Source organism: Leptidea sinapis, chromosome 6, assembly GCF_905404315.1.
Source record: "Leptidea sinapis chromosome 6, ilLepSina1.1, whole genome shotgun sequence".
NCBI classification, from domain to species: domain Eukaryota; kingdom Metazoa; phylum Arthropoda; class Insecta; order Lepidoptera; family Pieridae; genus Leptidea; species Leptidea sinapis.
This window is the reverse complement of record NC_066270.1, coordinates 9,664,837-9,683,511: the sequence shown is the minus strand read 5'-3', so window position 1 is coordinate 9,683,511 and position 18,675 is coordinate 9,664,837. Positions and strand designations below refer to the sequence as shown.

General features: G+C 34.1%; 3 protein-coding genes across 7 annotated transcripts in view; 1 reads left to right on the top strand and 2 right to left on the bottom strand.

Annotated features, from left to right (window-relative positions):
• Positions 1-3,789, bottom strand: part of LOC126965009 (putative sodium-dependent multivitamin transporter) — a 42,968-nt gene extending 39,179 nt beyond the window's left edge. For both annotated transcript variants that reach the window (XR_007729450.1, XM_050808414.1), the window contains exon 1: positions 3,425-3,789. The gene's annotated coding sequence lies outside the window, so the exon portion shown is untranslated. The remainder of the gene's footprint in view (positions 1-3,424) is intronic.
• Positions 1-18,675, bottom strand: part of LOC126965103 (uncharacterized) — a 518,938-nt gene that overhangs the window by 451,654 nt on the left and 48,609 nt on the right. The gene's annotated exons all lie outside the window — the stretch shown is intronic.
• On the top strand, positions 8,583-18,610 carry LOC126965190 (uncharacterized). Its single transcript, XM_050808631.1, has 3 exons — positions 8,583-9,019; positions 9,131-9,230; positions 18,602-18,610. The coding sequence occupies exons 1-3, from the start codon at positions 8,583-8,585 to the stop codon at positions 18,608-18,610; spliced, it is 546 nt and encodes a 181-aa protein (XP_050664588.1).

Sequence of the window (18,675 nt, the reverse complement as noted above, 5' to 3'; positions counted from 1 at the left end):
ACGTCGAAGTAGCTGCTGCTGCATCCCTCACGCTGTGCGCATTAGCGTTCTTTAACTATGTAATACTAAATATATTGATATTTCCATCATAACGCTGATACGCATCCAAGCGTCGTGAATTTTTAATTTATTCTTGTGATTTTTATCATTTGGATCCCATAATATGAGCTCGGTTTGGTAATATTCTAAAAATACCATTTCTAGCTCATTTGTTCAGACATTCATTGTTTTTGTAAATATATCGCTCTATATGCACGATAATTAGCCAATACAGCGGCTCAGTCGACACTGAGCGGAGCACGAGTGTGGAGTCTAATCGAGTTCGCGCCACGTTCACGCTTCGCGGTCCCTTTTACGCGGGACAAAAAACCGACAAAAATCGGGGAGCAAACCGCGAATCCGCGAAGAATATTCGAAACGGCTCCATATTTACCATTCGCGCCCTGTCGCAGGTTTGCGCGCAAGTGTAGAGCGGGCATAAGAATCTTATTAACTTGGTTGCATTTTGTATCATTAACTAATGTAAGGAAGTAAGACCCGGTGACGTCGCCGGCCGCGGCACAGGTGCAAACGATGCAATACAATGTTGTTCTAGCGGCTGAGACCATGTCCAATACTATACAGCTCATATGATACGATATGATGAATATATGTCTGAATGTCACATTTTCTCATCACAATATCTCGGTTTTTGATAATTGATATCTGTAGCGAGATGTGTATAATATTTATTGGAAACGAATCGATTGAACGCGGTGATATATTGAAAAATTTACTTAATCTACACATATCATTAAAATTGAATTGTCTGTTTGTTATGTCATAATAACAGATTTTTACTAAATACATTCAATTAACGCTTTAAAACTATTTCGTTCCAAGAAGGCTAGTCCCACTTTAACGGGATTTTGTAAAAAATGGGATTGTTTAAAAAATATTTGAATTAAAATGTTTTAATTAATTAAAAAAAATGTTTTAACAAAATTTAAGAGCCAGAAATTCCTTGTGCGGTGTTTCCGGGACGATACTACCTTCAAAAAAAGCGCGTACACCTTCCTTAATGGCCGGCAACGCTCTTGTGATTCCTTTGGTGTTGCAAGAGAATGTAGGCGGCGGTGATCACTTAACACCAGGTGACCCGTACGCTCGTTATGCTATTCCATAAAAATAAAATTGTTTACCAGCTACAGTAAAGTACAGTACAGTATTAGTATCTATTGCTTCAGATCGTATGAAGTCACAGGCGGCCGCTAGTCTATGCTCGTAGTATAAAAACATATTTTTTTTTTATAATGACTAAACTCAATGACGTAGGGTGTATTATCACAGAGATATATTGATTCTATTTAATTTTAAAAAATGTAATGCCTTAAGGCGAATAGTAAGCAGAAAACACGCAAAGTTGGTGTTGTTAGACAAGTTTTGTGGTGAAAATATAGCATTTGGAGCTATAAACACTACTTTATCCTGTTACACATAACCTTAAGTCTTACTTGTAGGTTGCTACTGTTTGCTGTTAGTTAAACTTAACACTCCAGAGCTATTATGAACTACCAGTTTTGTTTGCAGTTAAACAAGTTTTTTCTCGGCATGATGCATTTGTTTAATATACTTCTCTCATAAAAATTGTTCTTATAGCTTTTACTTTTTTGTGTTGGTACATTTATTAAGATTAGTAATCAATAATGAGGATTAGCAATTAAACTGTTTAAATGTTAAAATGTTAAATTTTCGACGCAAGAATTTTGAAAATATTGGCTTTGTTACATAGGAGCCGTGAACTCATATCGCTCAAGGTCGCCGGCATTTAGTGTCGCCTTAAGTAAACTATGATGTAAAAACAATGTAAATATCGTAGCCCACGTTGGTTCGCAACGCGCGGGCGCACCACTCCTGTTAGCAGTGGGAGGCTCCTTTGCACAGGATGCCGGCTAGATTATGGGAACCACAACGGCGCCTATATGCCGTGAAGTGTGTTTCGGTCTGAAGGGCGCCGTAGCTAGTGAAAGTACTGGGCAAACGAGACTTAACATCTTATGTCTCAACAACCAGCGCAATTGTAGTGCCGCTCAGAATTTTTGGAGTTTTTCAAGAATCTTGAGTCAAAAAAAAAAACAAAATAATGCAACGTTTTAAGTCTTCACAAAAAGCACTACCTTTTTTAAGCTAGGCAGTTGGTGTATTTTATTTCGGAAAAAAAAACTACTTTTAAAAAATTAGTTTCGTAGTTTCTTATTACTTTTTAGTGTCTATAATCAGGTAATAAGATTCCGTTGCTTTTTATTGTCATAATATATTAAATAGTATTTTTTTAAGTAGCTATGGGTAGGCCTACGAAAGGTGCCACGCGCCATAAACAATATACCTAGATCCCAATAAACGGGAACGGTAAAAAGGAATCCACTCCGAAAAAATGCTGCTCGAAACTATTTCACGTTCTTATGAGACACTGTAATATCGTGAAGAACGTTCGTTAGCTATTTATTTATTTATTTTATATTACAATTTGTAAACTCGTTTCATTTGACCGCAACACAGAGCAGCTTGAATTGTCGGGGACCCAGTGCTCTGTGAACGGCTGGATCAGTTGCCGTTGCGTATAGACGTCGCTTCATTGTGTGTCTTCTACCGCATTTATCACGGGGAGTGTTCCGAAGAGCTGTTTAACCTGATTCCTGCCGCCGAATTCCACCTTCGCACGACACACCACAAGTTAGGATATCATCCGCACTATCCACAGTGCGGTTTTCAAGGAGCTTTCGTCCACGTACTACAAATCTGTGTTATTAGCTTGCGGTGATCACTTACTATATATGTATATATATATTATAATCAACCTAACTGACAACTCCTAAAAAGCCGTACACAAACTATAATTAAATCATCCACGTAAAGAAAAATATTCATAAAATGAAATGTACAGAGCTTAACTATGTACATATATAAGACCAAATGGCAAACATTCCGCATCAAACTAAATAAGAATCGTGTACAAACACATACATAAAAAAAATACCAATCGAATTGAGAACCTCCTCCTTTTTGAAGTCGGTTAAAAATATTATATATATTTCAGCATGAAAATTTTGAGTTAGTTACAAGATAAAAGAACCTAGATAGCATAAACAGGTGAATTAAATTCACTACTTACATAGTTATATATTTAAATACGAAATTCAAAGTTCAAAATTCATCCTTGATAGCTACACTTATGTTAGCTCTCTTTAGAGACAGTATTTTGTAGTTATAACTTATAATATATAGAATATGCATACAATTATAAATAACTACACAAATATATAATATATTAATTGTTTATATAAATTCCAACTTAGAAGAAATGACAAAATAAAAATTCGAACTCTTTTGTAACTTTGACCTCACAAAAGTAACGTTATAATATGTATAATTAAATAAAACTTACCTAAATGTATTTAATTCTTTCTTCAAACAATAAAATCCTTTGAAATTCGTAACGCAATTATGTCTCCCCGACGATTACAATGGCACTATTTTCATTTTCTTTTCATATTTCCAATGCGCCCGTGTTAATTATTACCGTACTTTACATAATTCGCCGTTTTTTGTTTATAATATTGAATTAATATTTTAGCCGCTTTTTGTAGAACGGTGTCTACTAAATATTTCTCGTTAATCTGATAAACTTTGTATGTCGTAATCGCCAAAGTATTTTAATAATATCTTATTATTTCAGTCAGTAAAGTGGTACTTCAGACGTGAGAGGTTATATTGGCATCGAAACACTATAGTCTATAGTACACTACAGTACGATCGCGGTGGAATTGTGAATTGTTATGTGATATGTAAGCCAACCTTTAGCCAATCAAAATTTATATGTATTGAATCAATCAGCAACAAAAGCGCTTGAACTCAATCAATACAATTTCAATTCAAACTTGACACTAATTCATTCCTTTATATTTAACTGTTTTCTATTGCGCATTTTATATTATGGTATCCAGCTATTTGTTCAATTTGAATAAAACATATTCGACGAATGACGAATTTACTTGACTTAATTTATTTTCACAATAACGTGACTTATTATTTAATATTAGTTAATAATTCCACGCGGGTATTTTAACTTTTTCCTGAGTTATTCATAAGCGTTGACTTAATAACTATACATTATAATATTATAATAGTTTCATTTTATTCTATCATAGCAACATTACTGGTTTTATCACTTCAAGCGCTTTACAATGATAATATTTGTTATTAACGCCATCTATTCGTTTAGCGTGGAACTCGTGCATGGGATTCAGGCATTGACTTGACGTGGAAAATACGAGTAAGGGTAGAGCCGTAAACATAAAATACACTATCTAGATTCTAGGGGCATGGTTGTGTTTCGCGACCGGCAAGACGATAACAGAAGCGGTGCCCTATCTCATTTTTCTGGAAGCGTTAGCGTTTCGTCGTATTTTCAAAACGTCCGCGTCGTAGCTTAACGGTGGTGATGATGCTAGAAAACAGAATATTATGCAAATGCTCCGCCATATTCTACATTCGCATGTTGATGCGCTGAATTTAAGAGGTGAAAGAACATCCCCCAACGATGACCCTCGCTCGGTTAAAATGGTTCAAAAAGTTGAAATATTTTTTATTTTATTTAATGAACAAAATTATCTACACACATTAATATCAATATACACATTAATAAAGACATGCTCACAAAACCAGAAAGCAAAAGCATTAAGTTGACATTAGAATAATTATTTTCATTTCTTAAGGCTTAATAATAGTAGTTTTATTAAAATTATAATTTATAGGTATTCCTAGTCATTAGCTTCTATATAGTACTTTTTTAGCTTTACTTTGAAGTTTTTTCTTTCTAGATATATTTAATATCCTAGGTAATACATAGTTACAAGCTCTTTTACCATATACATTGTTATATTTAGGTAGACGAAACTTATTAATGTAGTCTAGTTTTTCCATATTTTTTTTCCTTTCATATGAAATAATTTATTTAGCGGACCGTCGTTTTACAGTACTTATTACTGCAAAAATAAAGATTTCGACATTTCACACAATGCTTACAAAACAAAGGTGTACAAAACAAATGAGACTGAATGTTCGTCGAGCTTCTTTGGAACTTTTATAACAAAATACTGTACATATTTTAGCTCGATTTATAAACATTGATGAAACGTTACCATTATAGTCCAAAAATAAAATTATAGTCTATGGAAGGGACCATCACATCCAAAACCCAAAGAAATTAATTTGTTCGGCCGGCACTTCTTCTGGGATATTTATTAAATGTGTCTGAAAGAGCGACATCTCAAGTCAATTTTCTAATATTATGCAAATATTGGGGTTGAGCAGGTTATCAACTGTAAAGTAGATCCTGTAGATGAAGCCGCCAGCTGACAGTTGAACAAGACATACAAGATTTATCAACGATGCGTCACTACAACGGTGTGCTAGTGGTAAGAGCGCTCGCACGTAACGCTGGAGGCCGCGGGTTCGAGTCGCGCATCGTTCATAAATTTTGTTTTCGAATATAATTTGTATTTGTTTATGAAAAACGAGACGAGATGAGCAGAACGTTCAGCTGATGGTAATTAATACGCCCTGCCCTGAGCAGCACTACAATTGCGCTCGTCACCTTAACGAGCGCAATTCTTAATGTTAAGTCTCATTTGCCCAGTAATTCCACTAGCTACGGCGTTATACATTACTGCTTTACGGCAAAAATAGGCGCCGTTGTGGTACCTGTAATCTAGCCGTCATCCTGTGCAAAGGAGCCACCCACTGGTAAACAGGTAAATGAGCCCAGGAAGGAATCTAAAATTTAGAATCAGACTGTGACTGCGGTGTTGTAGCCGAACAGCTTCAACATCGCTCTTCGATTTTTATAAATATTTTTTGCGACAGTAACATGGTGTGATTGAGAAAGAATAATAAGCGATGTCTATTTAAAACTCCTGTCTATCAAGTTGGGTAATTCAGTAAAAACGGCTCCGCTAGGAGTTGGCTGTTCTAGAGGAGTAACTTTTCCTATTATCGTGCGCAAAGTTCGTTTTTGCGCATGCATTTGCGTTCGCAAAGTAACACTTTCTCACACGTTGACAAGAGCGTGCGGGAATGTAGCTGAGCGTGCGGGAATGTACGAAAATAATTATAGTGGTCGAACTTTGCGCAACTTAATAGGAAAATAGTATACGATACCTATTCGTGCGCACGTAGGTCATCCTGCACTCGCTTCGCACGTGCGGGAACGACATACTTTGCGCACTTGTATCGTATCTATTTGACTCTGAAAGTTGAAAACCAACTCTCATCTCAATACAATAATCAATAGTTGAATAATAGTATAAATCGTGGATAAAAGTTAAAATATATTTTTTTAAATAGCCCCAAAATGTATTATGCAGTTCAAATTATAGAAATTGGTAATTGATATTTCCCTAAAAGCCTAAATTTATTATAGTATATTTATAAAAACTGTGGTATGTGACTTAACTCATAAAAAATAAACGTTTAAAAAAACCGCCCTAAAAACGTAATATAACTTAATAAAGATTTAATTTAATACGAGGTGTATTGCATTTATGCAATTCAAACTATAGTAACATTATCAAAGTAAACAAACATGTTCATAAAATGAAAACTACAGGCCCAAACTATGTCAAGAAATCACGAAAATCGGTTCATAAATCTCAGCGTAATCGGTGTACATACATAAAAAAATACCAATCGAATTGAGAGCCTCCTTTTTGAAGTTGGTTAAAAAAAACATATAGAAGATAAGTTCATGCTTAAATAAAAGTTTTGTAGCCTTATATATTAGCAAGTAATTATAACAATGAATAATATTCTGATTTTCACCCTATTTTCCTAATTTATTAAGTTATCAAGTGAACTATTAAAATAATTGTATACAATTTGGTTTCATATAATTCAGTATTAAATAATCTCTACAAATCACACCCCTTACACTTCTATCTGAAACCTATCAATTAAGTGACACAAACAGCTGATATTTGAATTTTCCTGTTAATTATTAATAAAATGGATCACGTATGTAGAGGCTTAGTAATAAGATAAGATTTTATTTATTTATTATTAAATTTATGAGCGCTCATTAAACAAAGAAGGAGTTATTCAACATTTTCGTGTAAGAAATGTCGTTAATTGTTCTAATTATTATGATGGGTACTCACGATATTATATATTTTATTAATTTGATGTCGATATTTCGATCCAATTGCATGAATCGTGGTCGCGGCGGAACTGCGGGGGCGGCGAGAAGCCCTTCAGACCCAAACAGCATTACTGTGTCACGACAGAAATAGGCGCCGTTGTCGTACCCATAAGCTAGCCGGTATCCTGTGTGAAGGAGCTTCCCACTGATAGAGTACACTATTTGCAATATATTAAACATTTGGTAGAACGAAGAGCCTTCCAGCTTTTAAATACCGCTTCTTAGAGTCGAGTTCATGAAAGGTCTTGCTCTACAAATGCTACAAGTTCAGATCAACTTAGTATCTTAGGGAGCACCATCTACGAAGAGCACGGGCACCATAATAATACCGTTTTCCTATATTAGTAACTCATATCAAAACGAAATAATCATTTCACCATATTTTTGTGATAGAAAGAAGTTTCCTTACTCAAATTTGATATGATTGCAACCCATTTCTGTATTTAAGTATTTTTATAAAACATAACCGCTGGTCAATGTTATTATTTACGAGCATTTACCCGTGACTTAGTTCGCGTGGAATAGCTATTTTGGGGATTTTTTTTTTGGGATACTTTGCAAATAATCCAACGATGTCAATGTGGACTGTCTCTTGTATTTCCCTGTGAACTTTAATCTCCTATTTAATCCTCATGTAGGTCTAAGTTTGAAAAATACACGATCAAATTCTTATAATTTACTTTTTATCACGTGCCTAAAAACAAAATTTTATGGTGTCATCTTCGATAATGACGAACTACCATACAAACTACCATCCCCTATTTCAACCCCTCCAAGCCTTTTTTCGTAATAAAAGGTAGCCTATGTCCTTTCCCAAGCTCTTGTCCATATCTTTAATAAATTTCATGAAAATTGGTTTAGTGGTTTAAGCGTAAAGGCGTAACAAACAAACTTACTTTCACATTTATATGAATAGTAGGGATTAATGATAATTGTACCTTATATATTACTTTATCACATTTTATAACATAATTAAGCTACGACTTCTAAAATAACTTTTATACTAAGAACATAATATATGTACTCCACGTGAAACCTATACAGGTGTTGGTTCTATTCGATGTTCCCTTTGATATTTCAGTATCGGCCATGATAATATCACATTCGTAAATATAATCATAGTCTGGTACCATTATGTAAACAGCATGAGGGCATTGTAAATATAATTTATCGAACAGTACGTACACTAGTGTCATAGAACGGCTACTAACAACACATTTATGCACTTCCACTTCAGTCCCAGCCGCTCCCGCTTGTGTCTTAGACACACTCTCGTGTTACAAGTAATTACTGTATATATAACCTTAATCTGTGGTCATATTTCGTCAAAGCGTCGTATTATGGCAGCATGGCTCAACCGCGTCGTCACTTTGCCGTGCATTACCTTTTGTTCAGGTTTTTAGGGTTAGGTTGGTGGCACCATCCTGATGAAGAGGATTTAAGAAACTTTTTTGGATTCTACTTGTACTATGCTATTATTACCCAGGTCGTCTGGGTGATAGGCTTCGTGGGACTGGAGTCACTCGACCCATTTATCGGAGAAAAAGATATGGACCGATTCATGTTCAGTCTCGCGTTCGTAGTAACTCATGACCTTACACTCATAAAGATTTTCATATTTTTCTTTAGCAATCGGAAAATTCAAGAAATTGTCCGAATACTCGATGTGGATATTCATCGATTTTATCAGAATAACGAGATGAACGATCGAACAGTGAGGGTCACAAGGATATTGACGGGTACTTTTCTGGTGTTTGGATGGTTGACCATTGCCAATACGGACGCCTATGGTATAACTCAAGATATAAAATGGAAGGCTGAAATATCCGGTTATAACAGCTCCGAAGACATTCCACCGAGAACGTTACCGCAACCAATTTACATTCCTTGGAGCTACCAATCAAACTTTTCGTATATTTTGACATTTCTTTTAGAAACAATAGGTTTGCTTTGGACAGGTCATATCGTGATGACCTTAGACTCATTCATCGCTTCGGTAATTCTTCACATGAGCAATCAATTCGCCATTTTACAAGAGGCATTCACAACAGCTTACAGTCGATCGATTGCTGATCTGTCCGAGCACCTGACTGCTGACCGAGACACCTTAGATTTTACGTCTCAACTCCTTGATGAAGATAATGAAGAAACGATTAGAAAATATTACACAGAAAAGCAGATAGAATCTGCGATTGAATCCACTCTTTTGAATTGTTTTCGCCAACATCAATTACTTATAAGGTGAGTGTGTTGAAAAAATGCATGCAGCGTTAGTCCGAAAAAAGCATAAATTGTAGCCAACGGCATATACCTGAGGCATAGAGAATTTTCGTCAATATTTCAAAATGGCGATTCCATGCAGACTGATGAATGCCTGGATGTCCCGTTTCTTCCCCTCTGGATTGAACAAGCGCTCGTTATTTTTGTTTTAATTTTTGTAATTATTTTCAGCAAAGTATACATTTTTTTGTGATATAGTATTTGAAAAATTTACTCATGGATTTTGAACTGTTTGTGCTACAAACAAAAACAAAATTTTTGTTTTTGTTTAATGTGTCCCCCGTCGCGCGTGTTTTAGAAATCAAATTGAAATAATAGTTTAATAAAATGAATTACTATTCAGAATTTATATCCTTCTAACTTTCTCAGGAGGTAAAAATAAACTTAATTTTGTAAACTGAACAACGTCTGTCGGGTCAGCTAGTTAATATATAAATGACATGATGACTAGAATACACACACGCGCACATATTGAATTATGAAAGAAACCATTCCAAAATTTATTGCATTTCATTATAGCTGTATATACAGTATGGGACCAAGGGGATCACTTAGATGTAGATTTATTATGTTTAGTAGATTTATGATTTAAATTATGACAATTGACACGGATGGTTGACGTTTGGAAGAGCGCTGAGACGTAGACCTAGAAGCGTTCAAATTCCACGTCGTCCATAATTAAAGATGATATGTTCGTATACATTTACTTATGCATATAATAAAATAGATGAGGGGACACTACGGTCTTCGTAGGTATCACATTAGATAAAAAGCTTCAGTGGGGTCCACATATTGCCCATCTAGCACATAGACTCAGCTCTGCGGCATATGCAGTTAGAAAGATTAGAGAGTACACGAATATTGCGACCACTAGATTAGTGTACTTCAGTTATTTTCACAGCATCATGACGTACGGTATTTTACCATGGGGTCATGCTGCTGACATTGATATAGTGTTTGCTCTGCAAAAGAGAGCTGTTCGTGCTATATATCAGCTTGGTTATAGAAAGTCTCTCAAAGAAAAATTTAAAGAAATAAATATTATGACTGTTCATTCTCAGTACATTTATGAAAATTTAATATACGTTCACAAAAATCGTCACCTTTTTGCTCTTAATAGTGATTTTCATTATTATAACACTAGAAATAAGGGATTGCTTGTGACTAATTCTAGTAGGCTTCATAAGATACATAATAGCTTTAAGGGTAAATGTATACACTTCTATAATAAAGTCCCAGCCACTGTTCAGGCATTATCAATAAATAAATTTAAATGTTTTATAAAAAAAATGGCTCTGTCGTAAATCCTATTACTCCACTGCTGAATATCTAAATGATCGGACAGCCTGGGACTAGATTGTGATTATTTTATAGCGATAGAAATTATTGTACAATATTGTATATTTTTATTGAAAAGAGCGCAAAAAAGAATGCTGAGAGAGTTTCTTGCGCCGCTTCTTGTCTCTCAGAGCGCCATTTGTTTCCGAAGCGGTAGTAGTATCTAGTAGTTATTAGAAATGACATCAAAAAGAATTCTACAGGAATCAATTTTGAGAAAATAAATGCCTTTTCTGACTTTTATGCCTTTTTAACTACAGTTGCAATAACCACATAAGAAACTATAAATAGTTTAGACAATGCGGAACTAGTTTAGAATTGATCAAGATAACTGATCCAGCTAAATTCATGAAAATGTTCAAGGTATCAAAAAATAAAATAAAATGCCTATGGCTTCTAACTATTTTTCAAAACTTCCCAGAACATTGGCCAATAAAATGAGCCAAATTCAAATTTTAACGTCAACTTCTCGGCCACCCAGTATATAAATATAATTTTAAATTCTTAAGCTATAAATATGAAATGAGCAAGTAACCATAGTTATCTTGCCACTTTCTCCTTAAGACTCTACTTTTACCAAATGTTGGAAAACGGCAAACAAATATATATATTGTGTAAAATATACCACGAGGCGTACATCACAATACATTGCCTATTACCAGGGCCGCGCCGACCCCCGGCAGCGCCTGTGTGCGAAACCTATGAAGCGCCTCTTTTTTAACGAATCATCATAAAAAACGAATTTAATTTTTGAATGAATATTTTTAATTATTAATTTTGACTGAAATAAATGTTTTACAGTTTTACAGTACTTAGATAATATTATCATTAATATCTAAGTGTACAAAACTGTGGAACATTTAGGAATTAGGATACTAAATAGGTAAATCCCGTTCGCTTCTGCTTGCCAATTACTGCGAAAAATAAAACTCGAACAAAATTTTAACATGCTTTATTAATACAAAGAATTTAATACTTAAATATGAATAACAAAGAAGCTGACTTTTTCTAAGAATAATAATACTGATATGACTATTACCTACCTATGTTATGTTTTAAAAAAACAACAAGAGTCTTAACATTTGCAAGAATACAAACATTACTTAAATTATAATATTTCCACTTTTCTCGCTTTTTTGTTTGCGAAATCCTTAATAGTTTCATGTATGTCTATATGGTCTAGTATGGCCTCCTCTATGGATATTGTTGCTAAATTAGTTAATCTTTCCTGACTCATTGTAGAGCGCAGGTAATTTTTTATAAGTTTTAATTTAGAAAAGGACCTTTCCGCGCTTGCTACTGTAACTGGCATAGTTAGCATAATTCATAATGCTATGGTAATGTTAGGGCATACAGCTGTCAAATTGTTTAAATATATAAATTCAAGAATTTTCATCACATCATTACTTAATTTTTTGAAAAATGGCTGACAAGACATAATTTCTTCACACAAATCATCGGCGTTAATATCCAATGAATCATTTGCTGAAAGTTTCTCCTGTAAACGATGACAGCTACTTCTTAATCGACTTTGATCTTGGTCATCACTTAAATTAAATAAAAAATTAAACACGTCGTTGTGATTATTCAATAAATCAAATCTTTCATCTACGGAGGATAACGCTTGGTCTAATATATAAAAAAATACATTAATTTTTAAAGAGGTTTTCGGATCATTTATAGTGTGGTCTTCGTGTTCATAATCAAAACTCTTTGGAGTTTTACGACGTCTTAGGGGTCTGGATCTGGAAGTTTCAAATTCAGGTTCGACGTCTTTTTCGGCAATTTTTTTGGCATCACTTACAATTTCTTCAAAATTTGTGTCTGTTCTAATTTTGGTGTATCAGGCACAGGCACAGACGTAACTTCGGCGGCATCATCTTAAATTAATAACAGACAAACAAATACATAATATTGTTCACATGAGTACCTATCTATCTCCTTGTCTGAATAAACTGATTTATCTATCTATGAATAATTATTTATATTTATACAAATTAGAGTGTCTGTTTGTAATATTAAAATAACCACTTTTTACTGAATGCTTATGGATGTATGCATTCAGTAAAAAGTACATAAAATAAAATATAATTTTTTACAATTTTTGTCTGTCTGTTCCTTCCGTCTAATCTCTAAAAACGGCCGGAAAAAAAGTTAATTTTTCTATTCAAAATTGAAAAAAAAAAAAATTTTTTTAAAATATCCCAAACAGAAGTTATAATATTTATTTTATACAAAATTACATAAAAAGTACACACTTACCACTACATGAAGCGTTTTTTGAATCAGATTTAATAACACTTTCATCGATAACATGACTGGTTTCTGTCTCTAATGATTGTGTCGAAGTGGATGGTTGAGCCGTAAAATATTTACTTATTTTAGTTGCATTTTTATTACGTTCTTCTTCTTGTTTTCTTTTCCTTATTAGATTCTGGTAACCAGATAATTTCTTTTTTTTATCATGATTACTATCACTCATCGTGAAAACACGTTAAAACAATCAGTAGGTAACACCCAAACAATGATTATAAAAATTCAATGCGCACCTTACACACACACACTTTCCATCAAATGATTGTTCATTTGTTTTGTTTTGCCTTAGCTATCTCGTTCGTTAAAATCGGGGAATACCCGTGACCCCACCCCCGCTTGCGTCGCACGCATCGCATCGGGTTGCGTTCAGAAACTCACTCATACTCATACAAACTCGGCGCCTCTACGGTTTAAAATAACTAGTACTTTTTCTCTGGTTCAAAGAACTGCCGCCGTTTTAACGTTGAGCTCGTAAAGAATGTAAACTAAAACCCTAAACGTAAAATGAAACCATAAACGTGAATAATAATAAACATTAAATATTGAGAGACTTGTTCAATAAGCGTTATAGATGTTTTGTTGTTTACAAGGCCTATGTTGCGCCTATTGTACCTACTTACTTGTCGATACTCCACTACAAAAAACAATCATATAGGTAACAAAAATAATTTAGGTGGCAGTGGCGGCGCGGCGCCCCTATTGTCTTGGCGCCTGTGTGCGCCGCACACTTCGCACACAGGGGCGGCGCGGCCCTGCCTATTACTTGCGCGATTAAATATTTTAAATTTATACCAATCATCATCAAAACCGGTCAAGCCGTAATTGAGTTATAAAAGTCACAGACAAAAATTAATAATAATTAAAAAAGACTGTAGATTGTAATCGGTGAGTAGTAAAACTAATAGTTACCAAAAAATTTGAAAAAAAAATATATGAAGACAGAGCCTAAATTATGTGAGTATATTATTTAGATAGAATGATACATATCTACTACCCACTAATCTGCCTAATTTTATTTTGGCTCGAGTACGCCCACTTGGGCGTAGTATTAGTTGCCGCACTTTGCGGCTTCACCTGCGGTATCTAGTTGAAGCGTCGTTAATCCTTAATCTAAGTACTAAGCTTTATTTTGGTTATAAAACAAGAAAAGAAATTTAAAGCCTGACTGTTTCAAGAGAGCATGTTATATCTATATAAAATATATCAATTAGTTAGAGTCACTGACCTACTATATACCACTTGACTGGCGGCTGTCAAAGTGCTTTTGTGCCTGTTTGATATTCGCCATTTTGGCGCTGTTGGCCATGTAGCGAGAGTCTGCGGTACTAAAACTAGTGATGACAACCTAGTGGACAACATAGGTGGTGGGAAACTATTTACAAAAAAAATGTGTAATTTATTACGTTGATTCTTGAAGTATAAATAGCACGGAAAAAGAACGAAATTAATTCATAATTTAAAAATACTTCAGAGTAATGTACGTTCCTTCGCAGTCATTTGTATTATACGTCAAAATTAGTTCTCTCAACACTCGAGAGTGGCGCTTCAAAAAGGCACAAAAAATTTGCTGTCAAACATATGGAACAGCCTGTCCAGTGGTATTTATACAGGTCATTGGCACAGTAGACATATGTACCAGTACGGAAACTCCCTACAAACGTTCGAAATGACACACTCACACAAACACGCGCATCGACGAGGCCCCTAAGCAGTTTTCGCGGTCAATACGAGTCGAGTGTCACGTTGATATTTGTTTCCGCGATCTTTTTAAAAATACCAGCATATTGCGTGGTATACGGCTATTTGAACTCGGCTCCAACAAAACATCATCGGCTCATCCAGTTTTCGTTTTTTAAGCTATAAAGTAGTAAAGTATATAAGAATGATTTATTGTTACATATATTATTATTGTAATTAGTAGGTATACGAGTTATAAGTCCGTGAGATCTATTTTAATATATTCGTGAACATAATTCACAATTTACACTAAAAAAATATTGCAGCCGCCAGCTGCAATATTAATTATCATTTTATATGAGTGAAGTTTAATGGTTTTCTAGTATGTTTGTTATATTTATTTATTTTGGACAAAAATACTTACCTACATGTGTTTTATCATGGTTTTCGTGAGTGTTGAAACCAGCTAGAGCTGCAAAATGAAAATACAAGATGGCGGCTGCAAAAAATTATGAAGATTTGCTACACGCGTGTCGTTTTCATGGTTTTCAAGGGTGCTGAAATAGATAATGGTGTCAGAATGTAAATCCAAGTTGGAGCTACATGAAATTATCAACTTTTTTATCATGGGTGTTGTTTTCATGATTGTCGAGGGTTTTGAAGCCGATAATGCTGGACTTAAAAGAAACGAAGACTGAAGTAAAATTGTGTGTTCACCGACACTTCCGAAAATCTCATATAGGCAAGTGTTTTATCAACAAGGCTTAGTTTCCGTATGATAAAGAAAATAATAATAATAATAATTATGTAGACACAGAAAACCTACTTATAGTTAGGTACTAAATCTTTAAGTTTTCTTTCAAACTAACACACACAACTAACAATCACACACTCGTTCACATACATACATACATACACACACCCACACACACACACACACACACACACACAGCACATTAAGTTTAGATTACAAATAAACAAATTTTTAGTATGTTATTATTGTTAGTAGATTTCTTTCCTTCAGTTAATTAATTAATTTTTTTGGTAAGGTAAGGTTAAGGTAAACTTATTTATTATTACACCTTACCCCCACACACACTGTATTTTGTTGTAATAAATAAATATTTGTATAAAAAAAAGTGATAATCTACGTAATAAGAGGCGGGAATGCCTAAGTCAAAATTGAAATTAAGTTTAGTATGAAACGTGTAGTCATTTGGCATAAGTTGGCGACTGGCTGCCAGCCTAGCGAAACTCTCTAAGAAACAAGTGATTGTATGCAACGTGCAATCATTGATAGATTGACAGATGACGGCTATAATCTTGTAAAAAACGGAAAGAGTCTAAATTCACTACGTTTAAGCAAATGTTCGCTTTCAAACTTAGCCGGATTATACTTCTTCGCCTAATTATTGTAATTACTATTTCAAAGTTATGTCAAATCTCTGCACGTTACACGCTAAACTAAATAACAAATTTTACTTAGGTAATCCCGCCTCTTAATTAGTAGTATTTACATCCTCTTTGAGCATAAGTATCGGTGCCACACGGCAGGCTCTCGTAAAAGCTAGAATCGAAAGGACTCATGCTTACATCGATAGAACTTTAAAGAAAAGAATACCATATCTGCTTAATAGTTTGCCAGAGGACATCCGACGGGAACCAAACAAAAATAAATTTAAAAAACTATTGAATCAATATTTATTGTTTCAGTAACATTTGTAAAATACGCTTTAAGATATATTTTATGAGACTCGCTCGATCCTGTAGACAAACTGTGTAAACAGTTTTACAGGACTTTGTATTATTTTAAGAAGAAACTGTATATTTATAAATAAATAAATAATAATAATAGTAATAAAAATGGAGGGTAGAGGCAAGGAGAATTATCTGTGTATATGAAAGTGTTCGTCAAAATGCGTTAAATTACGGTGGCGCTGCAGTAGCATCAGAAGCGCCAAATTAAAAATAATACTAATCACTAGGTGCACGTTTTCTCATAATAACTCTTTATCTTTAAGGTTATATTATTGACTACATTATTTTGTACAACGTAAGTTGTTGAAATTTTCAATAATTTACTTCTTAAGTCGTTAATAATATTAAAATATTTAACTCGGCATGCTTCAATTCATTTACAATTGCTACATTCACCATACCCTTTGCCTACACCGGCGCTATTGTGGAAGCTTTTTAAACTTTTCTCCCTTAAGAGATGATACTCTTTGCCTCTACCCTCCATACACTTTCTCCCTTTGAAGTTCACGCAGATAATATAAACTCTTAAATTTTATTACTGTGACTCAGAAAGAATTCATCTGTAACCAAACACCAGCAAAAGGGGCAACTTGTAGTAACAAGACGCGCCGTAATATCTCAGGATTACGTTTCAAATATCGGCACTTCTTCCCCCACACTTGAATAAACATAATGAACGTTATTGGCCGCTAGTTCGATGTTTAATATTTGATCTTTAACCTCTCGTGTTATCCCGACACATTTTGTAATATTAAAAATGGAATATACCTACGGATTTTATTAAGATCTATTACACTCTATTAGCAGATTGATTAAATTTACCTTTGGATTCAAATAAAGAATATTTATAATAAAACTAGCCGACCCGTCAGACGTTTTTCTGTGCATCTCTAATCTAATATATAAAATTCTCGTGTCATGGAGGAGTTCAATGTTTACCACATTGAACTCATCTATTTTTCATCCCCCTAGATGTTAAGGACCACCCACACTTTTTTTTTATTTTTTTTTTAAATTTGTCTGATTATGAGTCAGCATTAAAAAATACATACAACTTCAAATTTTCACCCATCTACGATCAACAGTTCTTTTGTATCGAGATTTTAATATCGGCAATACAACGTTTACTAGTAATAAATAAAATACTTGTTTTTATCAAATTCTCAAGAATTATTTCGTAAAATATGCTCCCTGTTGTTATAATGAAATTGTTTCACAGCAGAACTGTCAAACCGTGCGTCAATAAATTCTTTCATAGAAAATATGTCCATACAAAACAAATATTGGAAACATAAATAAATATTGGTCCTAATTCGAAATGAAAACTATCCTATCTCTCAAGTTGGACTAAACCGCACTCCAATAAAATCCGTTCATTAGTTTAGGAGTTCACTCGAGACAAACATGACGAATGTTACTCATTTAAATAAATATTTTAGAAGTCATACCACGGGTGTAACCGATTTTCATAATATACTTAATCAGTATAGGGGTGATAGGGACTACCACGCCCGTAAGACACACACAAAGCCGTTTTAGTTTATTTTCAATTTCAATTTCTAATTCAAAAAATCACTTATTCAACGTCAAAAACTACCACCCAATCAAAATAGACTGTCTCAGACCTGAAAAAGAACTGGCGCATGAAACTCGCGCAGCGACTTTTTATATAAAAACATGGATTACAATGTAATATCGTATAGTAAAAATGTATAATTGAAGAGCCTGAGGGTGTTCGATCCATGACGTTTATATCCGTCCCCCTGAAAACGGGATCTGGAAACGTCAGGTTAACTAAAATTAAAATAAAAATGTTAATTTACGCAAAAATCTAATGTAAAAACAAAGTTACAATAACACGCGTTTAAGTCCTTTAAAAAGTGTTATATTTAAACATAATGGGATTGCTCTTGGATTACCGTGAAGAAATACAACGTGAAACTGTCACAGTCCTACAGTTTTATAACACAGATATTAAAATATGTTATTTTATTTCAGATGTGTTGAAGATTTTGCCAAAACATATTCCTACGGGTTCATGACTCAGCTGTTATCAAGTACGGCAGCAATAT

What these genes read in the sequence shown, in the direction of transcription:
- LOC126965190 (XM_050808631.1), top strand. Translation starts at nt 8,583, where the DNA reads ATGGCTCAACCGCGTCGTCACTTTGCCGTGCATTACCTTTTGTTCAGG. An exon ending in ACCATTGCCAATACGGACGC is followed by an intron (nt 9,020 to 9,130) that starts CTATGGTATAAC and finishes TCCTTGGAGCTA; the next exon opens with CCAATCAAACTTTTCGTATA.